This window comes from Malus sylvestris, chromosome 8, assembly GCF_916048215.2.
Source record: "Malus sylvestris chromosome 8, drMalSylv7.2, whole genome shotgun sequence".
Classification (NCBI taxonomy): domain Eukaryota; kingdom Viridiplantae; phylum Streptophyta; class Magnoliopsida; order Rosales; family Rosaceae; genus Malus; species Malus sylvestris.
In genome coordinates, this window is record NC_062267.1 from 29,709,649 (window position 1) to 29,727,771 (window position 18,123).

At 36.2% G+C, this 18,123-nt stretch overlaps 2 protein-coding genes across 5 annotated transcripts; one reads left to right on the forward strand and one right to left on the reverse strand.

Annotated features, from left to right (window-relative positions):
* Positions 1 to 325: 325 nt before the first annotated feature.
* Positions 326 to 8,663, reverse strand: LOC126632100 (regulator of nonsense transcripts UPF3-like). 4 transcript variants are annotated; one of them, XM_050302328.1, is made up of 12 exons: positions 8,236 to 8,663; positions 7,361 to 7,467; positions 6,912 to 7,007; positions 6,649 to 6,747; positions 6,451 to 6,530; positions 6,170 to 6,283; positions 5,073 to 5,220; positions 4,328 to 4,389; positions 3,354 to 3,801; positions 2,504 to 2,616; positions 2,344 to 2,404; positions 326 to 1,363 (listed from the first exon to the last, which is right to left on the reverse strand). In XM_050302328.1, exons 1-11 carry the CDS (start codon positions 8,382 to 8,384, stop codon positions 2,366 to 2,368), a joined length of 1,455 nt encoding a protein of 484 aa, XP_050158285.1. In that variant the 5' UTR covers positions 8,385 to 8,663; the 3' UTR covers positions 326 to 1,363; positions 2,344 to 2,365. The 4 variants fall into 4 exon arrangements, with proteins under 4 accessions (XP_050158285.1, XP_050158284.1, XP_050158283.1 ...); XM_050302327.1 differs by having other exon boundaries at positions 4,328 to 4,398; positions 8,242 to 8,662; XM_050302326.1 differs by having other exon boundaries at positions 4,328 to 4,398; positions 8,236 to 8,662.
* A 2,165-nt stretch (positions 8,664 to 10,828) lies between these two features.
* LOC126632353 (KH domain-containing protein At1g09660/At1g09670-like) lies at positions 10,829 to 17,060 on the forward strand. The gene is made up of 8 exons (XM_050302735.1): positions 10,829 to 10,990; positions 11,258 to 11,368; positions 13,539 to 13,624; positions 14,340 to 14,479; positions 14,896 to 15,030; positions 15,118 to 15,234; positions 16,051 to 16,194; positions 16,268 to 17,060. The coding sequence occupies exons 2-8, from the start codon at positions 11,271 to 11,273 to the stop codon at positions 16,424 to 16,426; spliced, it is 879 nt and encodes a 292-aa protein (XP_050158692.1). The 5' UTR covers positions 10,829 to 10,990; positions 11,258 to 11,270; the 3' UTR covers positions 16,427 to 17,060.
* The last annotated feature ends 1,063 nt before the right edge of the window (positions 17,061 to 18,123 follow it).

An 18,123-nucleotide genomic window follows, 5' to 3' on the forward strand; every position in this document is an offset into this window, starting at 1 on the left:
ACTTAAGATTAATATTTCAACCGTTTTACCAACAACAACCAAGCTTCGTATCATTAATTGGGATCGCATGTATGAATCATAGAACATCAATGCGCTCAATCTTACACCAAGTCTTCCGTTAACTCCACGTACTCATCTTTTCTTATGGTCACTTTCTAAGTCTTCTTAAGTCTTCGTCTACCCCTTTCGTCTGAGCCTCCGTCTCATAGTCACTCTTCTAACCAGAACATCTTATATTTTTCAGTTCACGTGTTCAAACCACCTTAACCGTTTTTCTCTCATCTTACTTTAGCTGTCTTACGATGGCAGAAAACAAAAAGTCCGATTGGTAAAAACTTTAAGCAGTTCATCAAATATACGTTCACACCACCAAACGAGCGTTAGTGTTTCCATTTTGTGTTTCCTATACAGTTCCGCTACCTCGAAAAACCTATAGCCATAACAAGCACATATAGAATTCGAAATATACAATTCCAATCATCAACATTGCATTCCAACTCTGTGTCATGACGTATGCCCTAGAGGCTCCTCGGCCCGATGGTCGGGCTTCATGTGGCCCTCCCACTCGCCGTGGCAAGATTGGTCGGAAGCCATTTTTCCAGAGAGAGACAGACAGAGAAAGAGAGCAAACGAACAAACTATATTCCGGCAATCTCCACTCAGAACAATGTCTCCTTCCGTTAATACAAGGTGAAACACTGCCAAGACATAGACCCAATCATTCAGTCACTCACCCGGGCATCAACTGCAAAATGGCTCGAGCTGTCTTTTCTACTCGAAACAAGCCAGCAATCAGAGTATCTGAGAAAACTCCAGGGCCTTACAATACAAACTGGTTGCAGATGCTACACTGCTCGCAACAGGGCGTAGATACACAAGAAATAAACCGTGAAGCCGCACATAGTGCTCCGCCTTCATATTTACAGTTATACTAATGGACGACAACCATCTATAACATAAATACCTAAATATCCCGATAACCAGTGAAGGACAAGAAGGAATGTGCGTAACCCTTCTGCGGGGAGCGCATTGTTGGGGGGCACTCTGATAAAAACTGTTACATACCTTAATGATGCTGATGTCTTTTACTATTCTTCCTTTCCCCTCCTATTTCCATGCCGACACCAGCAAACTTGGAAATTTCTTCAAACCCATGCTATGTTTATATACCTGTGTCTCCATCACTCCGTATGGCTTTCCAAAAGGAACATCTTTCAATGCTGCCAACGCTTTGTTTACAACTCTGTAATCTGTCCGGAAAAAATCAGACAGCTTAAGGGCACTGGTACATGCTCACTCTGAAGGTTCTTTTTTTTTTCTTTTTGGTAATTCACTCTCAAGGTTGAAGTAGCCAAACATCACACTGCAAAGTCATAAACAGAAACCAATTTTAAGTCGTTTATAAAAAGACAAATCCTGATTTAAACCTCTTATAAGAAGAGTTGTTTCCTTCTTTTCTCAATTTCTTGCAATATATACTAATCATGCATGCACAGATTTCTTAACTACCTATCATACATGTAACACAATATCTATATATTATTTTCAATGCTGGTAGATCATGCATGGATTCAACTATACTGCAGGAGGGAGAAGTGCGGATAGACACGGAGCTTCAATAAGAAACGCTAGACTTAAATAACAAATTAATGCAGTTGTGCACACAGTAGTTCTAGAAAATGATAGCACGGCTAGCAGTTAAAGAAGACAATAAAAAGATAGCATCTTCGGCAGTGCTGGGAATAGAAATTGTCACAACATACCATCACAAACGAGAGAGGCTCCTGGAATCTCAAATGAAAGCCATATAGAACAGGACAAGAAACTTCATATGATGCATTAGGCTACCATAATTCATACAAGATGACAAATGACCTCATTTAAGTTGAGCTGTCCTCCAGCTCCAATGATTACCACAATTGATGGCCCGTACTATTGGTGTGCGAAAGAGTGATTATTACACATAAAAAATTGATTTTTCAAAACTAGATCATTAGACAGTTAATTCCCTTCTTACTGGTCACTAAACAATTAGAAGACTTGGATCAAAACCTAATTAATTAAATACATAAAAGAGCCATCCCATATTGCAAATGAATTACATGTTAGTTTTGATCTGTCTACTTTCAGTGGTCTACCTCTTAGAGGTCTATAATGCATATGTTCCTACCACCTAAGCTTAGTTTCTCTCTTATCAGTAACAGGTATCACTCTTTTTCAATTGACTTGTATCGACTTTTTACTGACTATCAATTATCCATTGTGTAGAAAAGAATGAAAGCAGGGTAATTCAGATGATCATCAGGATAATTCAGATGATGATGGATATAAGATTGTGTTTACCAATTTAACAAAAAGAAAATCCTCAGGAACCAGAACTTGACTTCTGAACCCACACTTGTTTCTGCAGACACATTAAAGTAAAAGTGTAACAGCCTATTACAGAATGAATAAAAGACAAGATATTGAACACAAGTTAAGCAATATGCTGAAAAACAAGCACCTCATGGGAGCCATAGCCTCTCTTCGAATGTTTTCCTTCACCGGCAACTGGAGAGCCATCAAGATCCTTAACACCATGTGTTGCTCCACGGCGACCATGATGTTTATGGGAGCCTGCATAAAGTATTAGTATTTGTTATTACCGCATCAAGAAAAATGCACTAAGCTCCTGCCTAGCCAAAGATGCATAGATCGTGCAGATGCATAGGTGCTTTAATGTGCAAAACATTTGCTAGTCATACAGAAACATCAGTATTTTTGCCAAAATATTGATGTTTTGGTCCTGGAATAGTAAATGCATTAAACTGCCACTTCCTGTGTTTGTTCAGAATTTCAATAGTTCTACCAAAATTACAAGTGGAAATTTGACATATTTCAATCAGTCACTAGTCACTACAACAATTTAAGAGTAAGCATGTAAGCTGTACTATATGTAGAAAGAAGGGAGCTCCTATGGACCTACATTTAACTAGTTTTTTTTATAGTCAAAATAGTAAATTATTGATCAAATAAACAGCATCTGAAGTTTCACAAAAATATGTTTCTCTTACTTTTACCAATATAGAGACATTAAAATTTTCGTCCATAATTGTGTTTTTGGAACCTACACAGATATCTAATACCTGGGTTTTAACTTCCACTCAGTATTTGATATAAGAACTCTACACAGGATTTTTTTTATTATTATTCATGCAAAATAATGCCTGATAAGCTCTTCAAGGTTTCAACAATAATATTTTCTTACCTATGTCCATATATTTTCAATTATTCATGGAAAGAAATATAAACATTGATTAGAGTACCTAGCAATGTAACCCTAAAACAAAGTTTCCTTTGAATAGTAGTCGCACCTTCTGAAGAATCTAGGAGTGAATGATCAGGTTGAAAAGCAGACGACAAAGACTCATCGCTTGCAGATGATCCATCTAAACGATTAAGAGGAGTCCATACACCACGATCAGGTCTGTCCTTATTCCTCGTCCGTTTCTCCTGCTTCTCACTATAACTACCATGCAAGTCATTCCCAACTATCTTATGATCTGGAGCTCCATTTGTATCCTTTAAAATCAATTGCACATGTTGCGACCGAGGAAGTCTTTTGTCCCTATCTGAACTTGAACTCTGGATTTGCTGCTCGGAGTGAGTCCCAGAAGACTGACTTTGACATGCATCCTTGTTTAGAAGTATGCTTTTTATAATCCTTCCATTATCATGATGACGCGGGTTCTGTTTAAGTGCAACTGAACCACCCATGTTTTTAGAATATGTACTATGCTGCTGTGACATGTTCGCCGGCACCTGCACAAGGAGTGATAGACATGAGCAGAAGTAAAAGGAGATCACATTTTTCGGTGTCAAAGCCCTCAGCCCATCTAAATACGCAAACAAAATGTTGCCACTTTGCAACTTATTTGATGACCATTTTTCAGAAGCTAAAAGTTTATTTTTATATATGCTTAAATTATGCAAATTAAGTAGATAGTCACACCTAGATTTTCCACAGAAACATGCACACAATAAACAATATAATTTGGCGTTAAATTATATCATGCTGAAACTGCAATCCATGCATACTATAACATGCATGTCGTTATCACTACCGTCTGCACCTATAGTCAATATTTCCAGTCATAACTGAATCTAGTGTTAAATTATATCATGCTGTGCAAAAAGTAGAACAAGTTAACTAGTATGTTGGTTTTAACTGGCATCATTTGGCATATTGACAGAACTACATCAGAAAACATAAAACGCCCTCTCGCCCCACCATTGTAGACCAAAAGATAACCAATAGTAAATGAGATCAAGCAAGGAGGAGGTTTACATGAGATATCTCCTTCTCTTTCCTTTTCACAAGCAAGACTTTCTTTTTCCCAGCATCAGCACCTGAAACTCCTGAAATAGGGGTAAGAACTTATAGATCAAAAATGGAAAGCAACTCACTGTCAGAGAAAAAAAGGCAATACCAGAATTCAGGAAGAGAAGAGGGGGGGGGGGGGGGGTGGCGGCTACAATAAAAGATAATACTCAAAAAGGGAACTATAAAGAGGAAGGAAAAAAACCTACAAATCAAATGTAAGGGGATGCAAGGAAGAAGCTTGTAAATGCAGAACTTCCGATTTTCTCCAATTAAAACTTAAAACTATATCAACCAACCTACTTGAAAATTAATTGAAACGATGAAAGCTACCAAAAATATTTCTTAGCTATGAAATGCTCAAAGTATTCTCTGCAACTAAATAAAGATTATAACCAAACTAAGAACAAAGTTCAAAACTCTACAAAACTTAAAACCTTAAATTCTGTATATGATAAAATGCGCAAAGTCCACAATTCCTAAAAGAAATTGACTAAAGGGAAAACTATAGTACTTGCAACATAATCACAAGAGCCAGAAGAATGAAAGGGAAAAGAACCTTGACGTCAAAGTAAGTTTAAAAGAGATATCAAAAGTGATACTTCCACTTCATAGACAAGGAAAACCATTGAACCATTACATGTGAGTGAGGGTACTAGGGCAAAAAATGCCTAGTCATCAGCAAATACTCTCAAACAATCAATTAACATACCACTCTCCTCTTCAACCAATTGAGTTCCAACTGGAGATGCCAAAATGGAAGACTTCTCGGAAGGTTGCTGATCATTGCGCTTGGGTACCAATGTATATGTTGACTTGTCTTTGGCACTCGTGTTCTTTCTAACATCCCTCACAACATACTGCAAATCAGACAGGCCCTCTAAATAACCTTAAACATAAAATTTGACATGCAATCAATTATAAATTTCCGAGATGAACATGGAACTAGGAACTGCCAAAAATGAAAAACTAAGAAAATGTCATAGGCCACAAAAGCCAGCCACCTACAAGAAAACAGAAAAATGCAAAACCCTGTGAATAAGATGAAAAAGGTCCAGCAAGAAGAGGATAAGCCAAGGATTCTACATTAGTACAATACCTTTTAGTCCCAAAAGTAATGCAGAAAACCTACAAAAATTATTCAAATTTTGGATATACAACCCATACACAAAAGTAGAAAAAACAACTAGCCTTCTAAGTTTCATCTCTTCTACTTTTTGAACAATAACATATGATAACAATAACATTGATCAAATATAATGACTAAAAAAAGTGCATATAATATAAGTATTAGAAGTATTAAATTCATGTTATTATAGCTTTGAAAGAACATAAACAAAAAAGGGGGGTTACCATTGCGGAATGTATTTGTTTCATCTCTGAGGAACTCCAACGGTTAAAAGTTGAAATTATCAACCCCTCAATTTGATTATGAGAAGTCTGGCCAATGCAAATTTCAAACTCCTAATGAACCATTTTTAAACATAAATATCTACCCGCCTTTGTCATATTTGAACATGTAGTCAGAGTTTCACACAAGCAATGAGAAGAAAGATGATCTATAATTTGAAACTTATGACCATATTAACTAGGATTTCCAAGATGATGCGAGGGAACGGAAAGGATTCCAAAGACAGTGGAGGTCGTGAATCACTGGGTGTTCTAGATCAATTAGTTCTCAATTCTGATCAATGGAAGGGTAAGAGTGAGATTTATCACTAAAACACTTATTCAGCCAAAAAAAATAACAGAAAAAGGTGATTTGATAAACTGGCTTTCGGTTACATGTATGCATAAAAAAATGAGTACCATTGAGGCAGAATTCTTTTTCCTCTCAGAACCCCGTTTGGTCATAGGTAAAGTAGGACTTCGAGCAGATGATGCACCAGCTCTTCTACTTGTTTTACCATTAGGCAGTAACCTCTGTCAGCAAAGATGAAGTATGCTTAGAAACTCATCAACGCTTATCTAAAATTCAATTTTAACATCTCCTAACAGCACTAAAATGCAATAATTGAAAATCATATTGAAAGTATGAATTCCACTAATCAATCGTCTCCTAGTTATCAGTAATATAAGCCATTAAATACCCGAGATCCAGCCTTGGCAGCCCTTTTTTGACGAACAAAGTCCATTAATGGTGTAACTATAGGAACGTCCTTTTCAGCACCTTTAAAAAGAAAAGTTAGACAAGAAAAATGAATCATTTGAAAGAATGCACTAAAAGAGAATTCAATGCTAAATATAAATTTTCTTTGTTATTATATTAGGTGATATGTCTGACTAACCAGATCGTTCTGCTTCTCTTCTCTCCAATTGTGTCTCTGCACTTGGAAGATTCTCAGCAGGCTTTGCAATGAATTCAAGAAACTCCAAATACTCGGGATCTAGATGTTCATCAAGTAAATACTTGTACTTACTAACAGGAAAATAATTGTATATATAAGTCCACATGCAACAAAACAAGCTGTAGAATTTTTCTTTAAATGAATTCAACAACAACAACAACAAAGCCTTTTCTTTAAATGAATGTTACATATTAAATTATTACCTTTGAATATGGTTCCTTCACGACCATCCTTCTTAGACCAATGTTTTGGAACACGTTGTGAAGGAGCATACTCAACAATAACTTTAAATTGACTGCCTGAAAATGGAAAATAAATACTTTTAAATTTCATTATCTCAAATAAAAATTGTGGAAAGTTCCTGAGACAAATAGAAATTAAACAAAGACAAATATATGAGAACGGCATGTTAAATCTTTTAAAAATAATAAAAATAAAAATCAGCAGTTTATATATTTTTTTAGCTGCAAGTAAAGCACATGAAAAAACTTCATTACCACCATAAGTTAGGAGAGAGCCTTAGCAAAAGAAAGAATAAAATATCATTAACCAAAACAAATATGCATATAAGCTGAATAGATATATTTCAATAAGACTTCTAACAAGAGAGTTGATGTGTATGATAAATCCGCAAAGCAAGCTCAAACAGTACCCTTTTCATTAACAAACAGATGACCGTCAAAGAATTCAGCAAAGTCGAATACATCCTCTGGCCTCTTCAAATCAATGTAGGCTCTTGAATATGACTGATTCTTTTGGCTGAAAAATTAATTCAAGAAAAAGAAAATTAGCTAATCTTCCATCCTGCAGAATGTTGCTTCAAAGTTTCAAACACTTGATGCTCAAATATGACTAGTCAGTATGCTATTATGATTACAATTTAAGCCATGAAAAAATGTTTCAACATTAGAACAAGTCGCCCATAAAACGCGCTTCAAAAGCTATTTATCAAAATAATAAAAATAATAATGCCGCAGAAAACAAGCAACAGACAGAATAAACGATTCTAGAGGCACCATAGACAGAGTAAGGACCATAATTCGAAATAGCCCCTAAAAATAAAAAAATAAATGCAATAACTTGGAGATGCGAAAACACAGTAGCTATGAAGAAGTATACAATCTCAACCGTGCAAACTGAAATGAAAAATGGCTTCAATAGATAATGCCAACATTAAAATTTCTGACTTTCCTTCCATTCATCAATGACCTTCAAGAGCACAAAAAAGAAAGGTCAAAACTCCATGTTAATGACGACACCGGAGCAATCAGAAGAACCCACTCTCAACACTCCCATCCGATACAAAGTCGACATTCCAAGTAGCATGAACCTAAGGTCCTAACAAACCATGAGTTGACAGTATGAACTAAAGTAAACCCACAAACAAATACATATCCCCTTTTGATTTCTACACAAAATTTATGCTAACCCATCAACAAAATTAAGAAAACAAAGCCGAAACGGCACATAAAACAGCGAAAGAAGTTGTATTTCAAGTAGAACCAACCAACAAATTTGCCAGAAAACCCTAACCTCCTCTTGCCAGGACGAAAAGCAACCCAGTTGTAGCGGCCAGCAAAGAAAACGTCGATTTGCTCCACAAGCGCAGCTTGCGAAATCGAAGGCGGCAAGTGTCGAAGCACCACCTTGGTTCGATCCAACTGGCCCTTCATCATCTCCCCAATCCAAAAACAAAAACCCTAGAAAAACCAACTAAAAGCTCCGCAGAATCGAACGGTTTTCGCAAATTGCTTCGGAAATACACGAAAAATCTCCGCTAAATTACATCTTCTTGGCTTCTGAAAATCATCGATCGAGGTCGATCTGAAACCCCTAATTCACCAATCGCCATGCACGAAAATGCTACAGACGCAAGAGTGAGTTGAAACGGTTGCGTTTTGCGCCTTCAGGTCTTCTCCCCCTCCTCTGTAGTTCTCTCTCTGGGTTTCGAGTACGAAGAAGTGATATACGTATGCATACGTGGGTGTGTTTGGCACGTGACATATGGAAGTAATAAATTATTGAAATAGCGTGAAACCAATGTAAGTACTATGTACTCATTAGCAAGTGGCAATTTAGTATGGTGGTGGAAAGGTATTTGATGCTACGACGGTGTAGGTTCGAATTTATTGATGGTTAATTTAACATTTAATTTAACAGAATATATCATTTGACAAAAAAAAATGTATGTGCTCATCAAATTGCGAATTCGAATTCAAATCTAATATCCCGTAACTTGTTTGTGAGTGTTTTTTTTAAGTGTTTTTTAAGTTCTAAATGCATTTTAAGTGTTTTTTTTCATGATTTATTTTGAAATAAGCATCACTTTTTGTCGGAAGCACGTAAAGTGCATTTCTAATATCCACTTTAATTTTTACTAAGAATTAATTTTAAAAACATTTTGACCAGAAGCGCATTTGGTTATTTCTAAAAACAGTTCTAAACGAGTTCTAAGTCTTGGAGCGCACTTTCTATTGTTTTGTAATAGTAATTTGTTAAAAATGATATAAATATGCAATAGATTTGGAAAATTTGAAGAGAAATCAAATATTAGGGAAATTAGAGAGAAATTATTAAATACCTAGAAGTGTATTTATCAAATATTATAGCGTGAAACTGTAACTAAATAAAACATCAAAGTGATTAATTGTATAAAGGATAAGTCGAGCAAGCGAGACATTCATTCTCACCTTTTATTGATAGGGTGGAATAAACAACCAAAAAAACCAAAACTGACTCACTCTATACATATATCAAACTGAAAATACTGAAAAATTCGGTACAAGTGTCAGTATAACACATAGGTTAGTATGGTAAGACCGAACTAAACCAAATTAAATATATAATATACAAGATTATAAAAAAATTTGAACGAAATAAGATTATAATTTATATAGCCGTCGGATTGGTTGAGATTTAATCTCAACCATTGAATTAAAACCAACTCTCTCTTGGCCTCAGCCACAATGATTGATGCTCTACTGTGTACTAGTGATTAGTTTAGAAGGAATGAATTTTATTTCTATAATCTACAATGACGACCTCATATTCTAGGATGAACTTGAAGACTCAGTAAGTGAAGTATCTAGTTTTATATTTTTAGTTTTTTAGTATTCAATACATTGAATCTTCTATATAACAATAATATACTAATTAGCAATAATTTGTGTTTACTGTTATATGTTGGGCCGCTTAATTTTAAAGGTGAGAAGAATTCAACTCAAGATGAAATGGTACCTTCTCCGCCGTCTCCACCACGTAAGTTCAACAACGTCAATCACTACTTCCACGACTACCCAATTCAAATTCACTTGTAAGGGTCAATCATTTACAACTATTGCATCAAGGGGAAGAGACCAATCTTCTACAAAGGACCAACCATCTATAAAGAGAAGTGGGGAAAGAGATTCTCTCCGGATTTTTCCCTCTAAAGTTAAGGGATCAAATGATTCGGGCCTTTAAAATTTTGATCCAACAATTAAAAATTATTATAGCTTTTAAAAGTTTTGACTGATTTCTTTGTTTTTAGCCGTTGGATCAAATTTTAAAGGGTCGGATCACTTAATCCCTAGATTTTGGAGGGAAAGATTCGGAGAGGATCTATTTCATGCCCAAAGGGGCCGAATGGGCCAAAAGGGCCATCTTCGTCATCAACTTGAAGTTTGAATTCATTTGAAACTAAATTTGTAACTTAAGTTATTGTTTTTTGGTTGTCATGACTCGCGACAGAATGCGTATTTTATTTTGAATTGGAAGACTTTAAGTCACTAATTAAATTAGAATTTATTTTTTGGATTTTTTTCTAAATACGTCATAAATCCAGGTTAGTGTAAATGACCCACCCTGAGTTATGAGATTAAATTTTCTGCATTTAAATGAATGTAGCTTCTCGACCCCATCATTGACTAATACGTATTTATAAATTTAATTTTTTTTTAATTTTTTTATTATAAACTTAACATATGTCAAACAATGAGTGCAAAAAATTTGATTTCGAGCGATGATAGCACGTCACCTTGAAGTGACAACAAAAATAATAGAGCAGTGCCAGTGCCTAGTGAGTGGCACTTAGCAGGCAGGAAAATAAAATAAAAGGAAAAATGAAAACGAGTGATTTGACTGAAAGTACATAAATACAAGGGAGGGATGGTTGAGACTCATGCTCTAGTAGGAATTTTGCATCTTTGCTCACTCTCTCGCACCAACACCCGCCTCCAATAAGGGGCAGAAAAGATTTGAATCTCTCTCTGCCCCGACCTCCCTCCTCTCTCATTCCCGTCCGGTAAGCCCCTCTCTCTCCCCTCTCTCTCCTCTCTCTTTCTAATTACATATTGTTGTTGTTTTTTTCTTGCTGGGTTGTGTGTTGTTCTATTGTTTGCTGTGTGTTTTCTTCAAAGTGGGATCAATTTTCTTGTGAAGATAATGCTTTATCGGTGTTTTCTTCAACTGGGTTTTGCTCATTTGACACTTACATAATGATATGCCATTTTTTGTGCGTTTTCTGAAGTGGGTTTGTTAATTTGTTTTGTGGGTTCTTTGACATATACAGTAGTGCCTGTGTTATGGGAGAGAGAATCCCTCCTGGAAGTTACTTCCAGTACCCACCTCCTGGTGTCCATGCTTCTCCACACAGGTCTTCTTTCCCTGCAGATCGAGAGAGGTCAGTAATTTGCTGAACTTTTAATGTTTCACCTGTTAATTCAATCTCATTTCGATTCCTTGTCGATGATTTATCGGTGACATGTGTAGCTGGTGGTTCCGTACTTGACGTTTTCTGTCGGTGTGAGTGGTGGTTTTATCATTAGTACATTGATGGCCATTCTATTTGGTTTTGCTTTCGTAGAATATACTTAGTTTTCAAGGGCTTATGTGTTTTATCCCATATATTGTGGCTGTCCCATGCTTTTCTGATGTCTTTTGGGTTTCAGTCCTTATATTTCGTCTATTATCTTTAGTAGGGTTAAGAAAGTATGGCGCTATGAATTCTCGAGTCCTTGAGTATGCTCCATGAGTTTTTGGGAGTTAATTTCATAACCCCCGTTTGATTTTCAGTTTCCGATGGAAAAACATTTAAAGGGAGGTAGTAAACGATTTCATATTTGGGAAATTGGTCTTTCAGACATTTTAGCTTACCTTGTAATTAGACTACTTTTTTCTTCCTGAAATGTGAAATGCCATAAATTATATCTAGATTGCCGGTTTCTTTTACTGTTCAAGAGAAAATGTTTATGTTTTTATAGATATGTTTTACGAAGGCATTTCAGGCTCTAATTGAAGTAGAAATATGTTTAAATGCCACAATAGTCAATTTGTTTTACCATAGATAGTCAATTTGTTTTACCAATGAAGAAAAAAATTGATTGGTACTTTTGTACATACGTTTGGGAGGTTGTTTCTGCATGCATTTCATACAAACTTGACAATCTTTCTTCTTAAATGCCATTGGGAGGTTGTTTCTGCATGCATTTCATACAAACTTGACAATCTTTTTTTTTTTAAATGCCATTAATTAATCGATATAGTCAACGAACCCCATTGAATATCAAACACAGTAATCCTCAGGAACTTGTTAACATGGATAAGCTTCAAAGGGTGAATATATATTTGAGTGATTGCACGTTGGGCTTTAACCCTACTAGTTCTTATTTCACTTCACCGCTGCTTTCAGATCATACATAGTGCTATATGTTTCTAAATTTTGAATCAAATCATAAAAGGAAAAAGACAAACCCACTCGTTCTTTTGATGCGAGCACGGTCTTCAGTGGAAAAGTGTCGTTAGCATGGCAGGTGAAAGTTGTGAGACGTAGTTTGGAACCTCCTTTCGTGCTCACCTGCTTTGTCTCTGAGCTTTTAAGTGCAACCAAATCACTGCCATTGTTATGCATATTGCTGTTGTTGTGTCAGATAGTCCCCAGACCCCACATGTCCATTTTTAATGGTAAGATGAAACACCTGTGACGTGGTTGAAAGCTAGACACCTAATACCCCTCTCTCTTGACTGGTGTATAATGTTTGAGTGAAACATATGGATCATTGCTAATGAAACACTTGTGGCATGGTTGAATGCTATAAACCTAACATCTGTCCTCACTGGTCTATGATGTGCAAGTGAGTGGCAGAAAGTATTGAACATTTTTTTGTCATTACCCGGTTGCGTTTGGTTGTGGTGGAGATGCTGAGGGAAAGTCAGGTTTTACCAGAAAGTTGTTTTTCAATTTTTATTTTTTAATGAGGAAGTTTAAAGGTTAACATAAGAAGTTTTATGGAGATGTGGTGTGATTGTGGTGCTAAGAAAGATATAGAAAGATTTTTGACGTGAGGGAGTGAAGTTTGGGACAAATTTCAATCACAGTCGTCTTTGTGGACTTTAGACTCTTCAAAGTTCAGAGAAACTCTTCTTTTTATTTTGCTGTTCTTTACTGATTGGAGGGCTGCTTTTATCCTTTTGGTCATATTAATGTTCTTTACTATTTTGGCTTCCTGTCGACATCTTGTTCATTTTGTAATGATGTTTGTACGTGTACTCAATCATTGATGCACATCTCACTTCATGTATACAATTGAAGATGTTTGAGCATGTTGCTCATTCCCTTGGAAATCATGATCTTTTTCCGATAATACTTCAATTTGAGTTCGTGAAAACAATCATTTAAAGAATCAAAGCAATGTTGTGATGTCTGCATATATGATATAACATGAATATTCTTTCTCAAAATTACTTTAATACAATTTTCATTTTCCAAATATTAACTAGTAAGAAACACTACATACTACTGCTTTTCGAAGTATGCTAGGAATTGACACAAGATTTGGCTGGTGTTATGGCAGATATTTGGCTGAACTACTGGCAGAGAAGCAAAAGTTGGGACCATTCCTGCAAATATTGCCTCTATGTAGCAGACTTCTAAATCATGGTTAGATGAAATTTCTATCTAATGCTTTTCCCCTGTGTAGCTCACTTCTAAATTTTATGTCTCATTAAATTTTGTTTTCTCTTGTGAACTAAGAACATTTTTTGTGGTTGACAATAAGTTTTGGCCGCCCTTTTTTCTTTCTAAAAATCTGATTAATCCATAAACAAGATACTTTTTCTGTACAGGTTTACATGTATGTGCAGATGGTCATGTACTGTGATATCAGTTTGGATTTAACTACTTGGCATGTGTGTGTTTGACAGCTGTTCTTGGATATGTTTGTTCCAATCCATATTTCAAAACACAAAATGTGTTTGCACTGTCTATGCTTCCCCTGCGTGTCGGAAGTAATGATACCAAATGGTGTATTTAGAAATGAATTAAAAGAACACTAGAACAAAGATCTTTTTTTTGGATGATTTTTAAGCTGTAAATTATCAGATCCTCACAATTAACATTAGTTATAGTTTCTGTATAGAGAAAGTATTGAGTCCTTGAAAAGGGCTGTGGCGGTGGTAACTGTAATTTCTTCACTATACAATCATCTATTATAAATTTTTGTGCAGTGTCTCCTATGACAATCAATGTTTAAGCATGTTGGTTGGAAACTGCATGCTCTTGTAAAATGCTTAAACCATGTGTAGCTACAGTTTCATTTTTCTGGTCTTTTTTGGTTATTTGCTGAAGCATACTTTGTTCTTTGACGCCATGACAGAGATCAGACAAATATCAGGCTTCAATCAAACTCCTGCAGATCGTGAAAGATTTACGCATGACAGTCCATTTAGGTCATTAAGTCAAAATGCGAATGGTAGACCAATGGATCTGGAGGGATGGCCAGGAATACACATGGAGGTAATTCTAGTAATAGAAGTGGGTGATGCTTATTTTGTATTTTGTTTGAATTTTTTACCATAGTTGTTGCTTGAATTCAATTATCATTGTCTAATTTTCTTAATTTTTTTTAATAGCCTTCATTTCTTGAAATGTAAGACGAGAGTTTTGATTTCTTTAACGCGTGTTTGACAAGCCTGTGAGACACCGTATGCCAGAGCTGTAGTCCGGTTTGTAATGTTTTGGTGGCCATCCAAGCCAACTTCCAATATGTTATTGTTGAAACCACTATACCATTCGTAGTACAATCATCTACTCATAGCTGAATAAAACTCTTTTATGGTGTATGACATAGTGGGAAGAGAGTTTAGGTTTTGCTCATGTCTTATGTTGTTTGTATGTGTGAATCTTCATTCATGATAATTTGTCTCCTGTAGGACAATGGACATATCCAGAGAATGGCCCCGTTTCAATCTCCTTCTATGGGATGGCTTGGGGGGCAAGGAATTCCAACCACCCCTATTGTAAAGAGAGTTATTAGACTTGATCTTCCCGTGGACAAATATCCACATGTAAGTAAGGAAGGGGTTATGATTTGTGCAGAGTTTATTTTCAACCTTTTTGTCTTAATTAACAATTTTTCACACCAAACTTGGCAGTACAATTTTGTTGGCCGAATTTTGGGACCACGTGGGAACTCCCTAAAAAGAGTTGAAGCCATGACAGAGTGTAGGGTGTACATCCGAGGCCGGGGCTCAGTGAAGGATTCTGGAAAGGTATTGCTCATCTTTTTTGGGTAGTTAGTTGGCACTGGCATGGTTGCATGAAAATTGGCTTCTAAATTTGCTCATTCATATTCGTTTATAGTAGGTATTAATTCATGCATTCTACAAAATACTCAACATAATTAATTTCATAGATCATATGTTCTCGTTGTAGGCTTGTAGCCTAGGAGTAACAAACAGGAGTAAAAAAAAATGGAACTGTTTGAAATAGCACTCAGTGTTAGAATAGAAGGGATCTCTAATAAGAGGACTCACACGAGCTTCAGGCCAGCTGTGAGGTTTCCAAAAACTTTAACATGAAGCTTGAAATTGATGCTAGTGAGAGTTCATGGTATACGGTTCTCTCTTGACTTAGCAAAACAAGAATGTGTAAATATAAATATGTTTCTAGTTTGGATTTGTGTAGTTGTATTACAACTCACTACAAACAGCTTGATGGATCCAAAATGACGGAGATGGAGGTAGCTAGGAACTAACCGCTTCAGTCTGATATCGTAGTTTGGACTTGTGTAGTAGTGCCTGCTTATTGTTACGGCTTTCGTTCATTTTCTTTAATCTTTGGTTGGGGTCATGTGTGCTTCAACAGATAATGTATCCTTACATTTTTATGGTCTCAACTTTTGAATGACAATTAAGTTGGACATTTTCTGAATGGCACGATATGCTAAAAATGGCAGGCGGAATATCGATTTGCAAACTTCATCGAAGAGTTATTTGTCTGAAAAATACTCATGTATCCTCGTCAAATTCTAGTTTTCATTGACATCATTTGGCTCCTTATGTGCCTTGTACATTGTTTTTCTTCAGGAAGAGAAATTAAAAGACGAGCCTGGATATGAACATCTTAATGAGCCGTTGCACGTGTTGGTGGAGGCTGAATTTCCGGAGGATATAATCAATGCTCGCTTGGATCATGCAGTGGCAATACTCGAGAACCTTCTGAAGCCTGTGGTATGAATAGCATTGGTCGCGTAGTTGACTCTTGATTCATTTTCTTGGACAGGTTTTAACCCGTCTCTTGCAGGACGAGTCCTTCGATCACTATAAGAAGCAACAACTTAGAGAATTGGCTATGCTGAACGGTACACTGAGGGAAGAGAGCCCCAGCATGAGCCCAAGTCTAAGCCCCAGCATGTCGCCCTTCAACAGTACAGGGATGAAACGAGCCAAGACAGGGAAGTAATAAATCCTAAAACTATGCTGATCGTTAGTGGTTCAATCACTGAAAACATTCACATCTGCCTTGTCGAAGAACTTTCGGCATCTTGATAATTTTGATTTCCAACACATTGGGAGGCCTTGTTGACAAACTGATGAACAAATTTCGGGCCCTTCGTCCGGCCTCTCAGACAGGTGAACAGGTTCAGTAGTTCCGTACGACATGCCTTCTACGTCCACTGTGATCTAGAACTCGTTTGGAAGTGCTTTTAAAATGAATGAAAAATCTTTTGGTGAAATTGATTTTGGGTTCTAAAAGCACTTTTAAGTATATGCTTCTTGCAGGAAGCACTAAAGTGTTTTTCTATGGTCCACTTGGATTTTTAGTAAAAATTGGTTTTAAAAATATTTTCACCTCTCATTTTAAAAACACTTCTGAACGAGCTTATATTCTTTCTTTGATAGGGAACACAATATTATTCTTTAGTTATATTTGTTGCCTATAGCCTCGAGCTTGTAGGCCGTCGTTTGATTTTCCTGTGATCATATTCCAGCATCTTGTACTAGGCAAAATGCTACATTGACTAAGTTTATATTTATCTTGTATGCATGTATTGTGCTATTGTTTACAATAAAAATAAGTTCAGATGAGTTTCTAATTTTTGCCATTTTGTTTTGGCGTCTTTGTACTCGCTTTTTCCATGTTGCAAGCGGTGGATTACCTTGGTAGTTATGGGGACATATCCTCTTCAGATCTGAACCATCTGGATCCTATGGACCTCCCTACCATCACTCACCTCCCCCTCCCCGTCGCACCCCAATTACCACTGCATGTTTCCCCGACCTTCAACCCTTCCCATTTTCTTCTTTCGTTCTTTCGTTCTTTCTCTGCGGTTCTGCTTCGTCGATCGCCACGAAGAAGATGGCATGGATGTTGAGGAGAAAGAAAAGGAGTAAGAATGTTAAAGATGCAAGTGATTTCAGCCGCACGATTTACATAAATGGCTGAGGTTATTTGATCAGTAGGATCTGGATGGTTCGGATCCGAAGAGAATATTTTTCTGGTAGATACGACCTTCCTCTTCAACCTACCATATCTTGGGTTTAAACCCAGCCCTTTTACCTGCCATTCAGTACTACGGTCTGATGGTATTCTTTTTCACTTGTAAGTAAGAGATCTTAGGTTCGAATATCGTGGATGGCAAATTCGATACTAAACTAGGTTGTTTATTGTGTGACTTAACCGAACTCCCCAATTCCCTTAGTGTAAAATATATCGTTGTACTCGAAGAAAAGAAAAACGCCTCCCCTCAGTGTAGCTTAAATAGTGATACCGCTTGTAATAGAAAAAGTTTCATTTATGTTACGGAATAGAATGAAATTCATACATATGTAATTGAAATGGGGAGAGAATGAGAATTGAATCAAGTATTTCCCCTAATCAGTCTAATCCTTAGGTTTTTCTAAGCATTTAATCATGTATTAGTACGTGCATGGAAAATTAAAAATCAGAATTATCCAATATTTCAGTCACGGAAACAATGTTTTGAATTAAAGGAAAACTAATAAAAAAAGGTTTAAAAATTTTGAGTTTTAACAAAAATGACAAAATAAAGGGTAAAGTGAATAGTACTAAGATTGACTTTTTAATATAAAAATATGATTTTTCGTTAAAATGAACAGTACCGAAAACTTTTCGTTAAAGTTCCCAAGAATTAACAG

Excerpts from the sequence above, each read along its gene's own strand:
- LOC126632353 (XM_050302735.1), top strand. The coding sequence starts at position 11,271 with ATGGGAGAGAGAATCCCTCCTGGAAGTTACTTCCAGTACCCACCTCCT. Across the intron at positions 15,235-16,050 it reads CAGTGAAGGATTCTGGAAAG|GAAGAGAAATTAAAAGACGA; the intron begins GTATTGCTCATC and ends GTTTTTCTTCAG. Across the intron at positions 16,195-16,267 it reads AGAACCTTCTGAAGCCTGTG|GACGAGTCCTTCGATCACTA; the intron begins GTATGAATAGCA and ends CGTCTCTTGCAG.
- LOC126632100 (XM_050302326.1), bottom strand. The coding sequence starts at position 8,384 with ATGATGAAGGGCCAGTTGGATCGAACCAAGGTGGTGCTTCGACACTTG. Across the intron at positions 6,748-6,911 it reads TGAAGGAACCATATTCAAAG|ATCCCGAGTATTTGGAGTTT; the intron begins GTAATAATTTAA and ends ATGAACATCTAG. Across the intron at positions 3,802-4,327 it reads AAGAGAAGGAGATATCTCAT|GTGCCGGCGAACATGTCACA; the intron begins GTAAACCTCCTC and ends CTCCTTGTGCAG.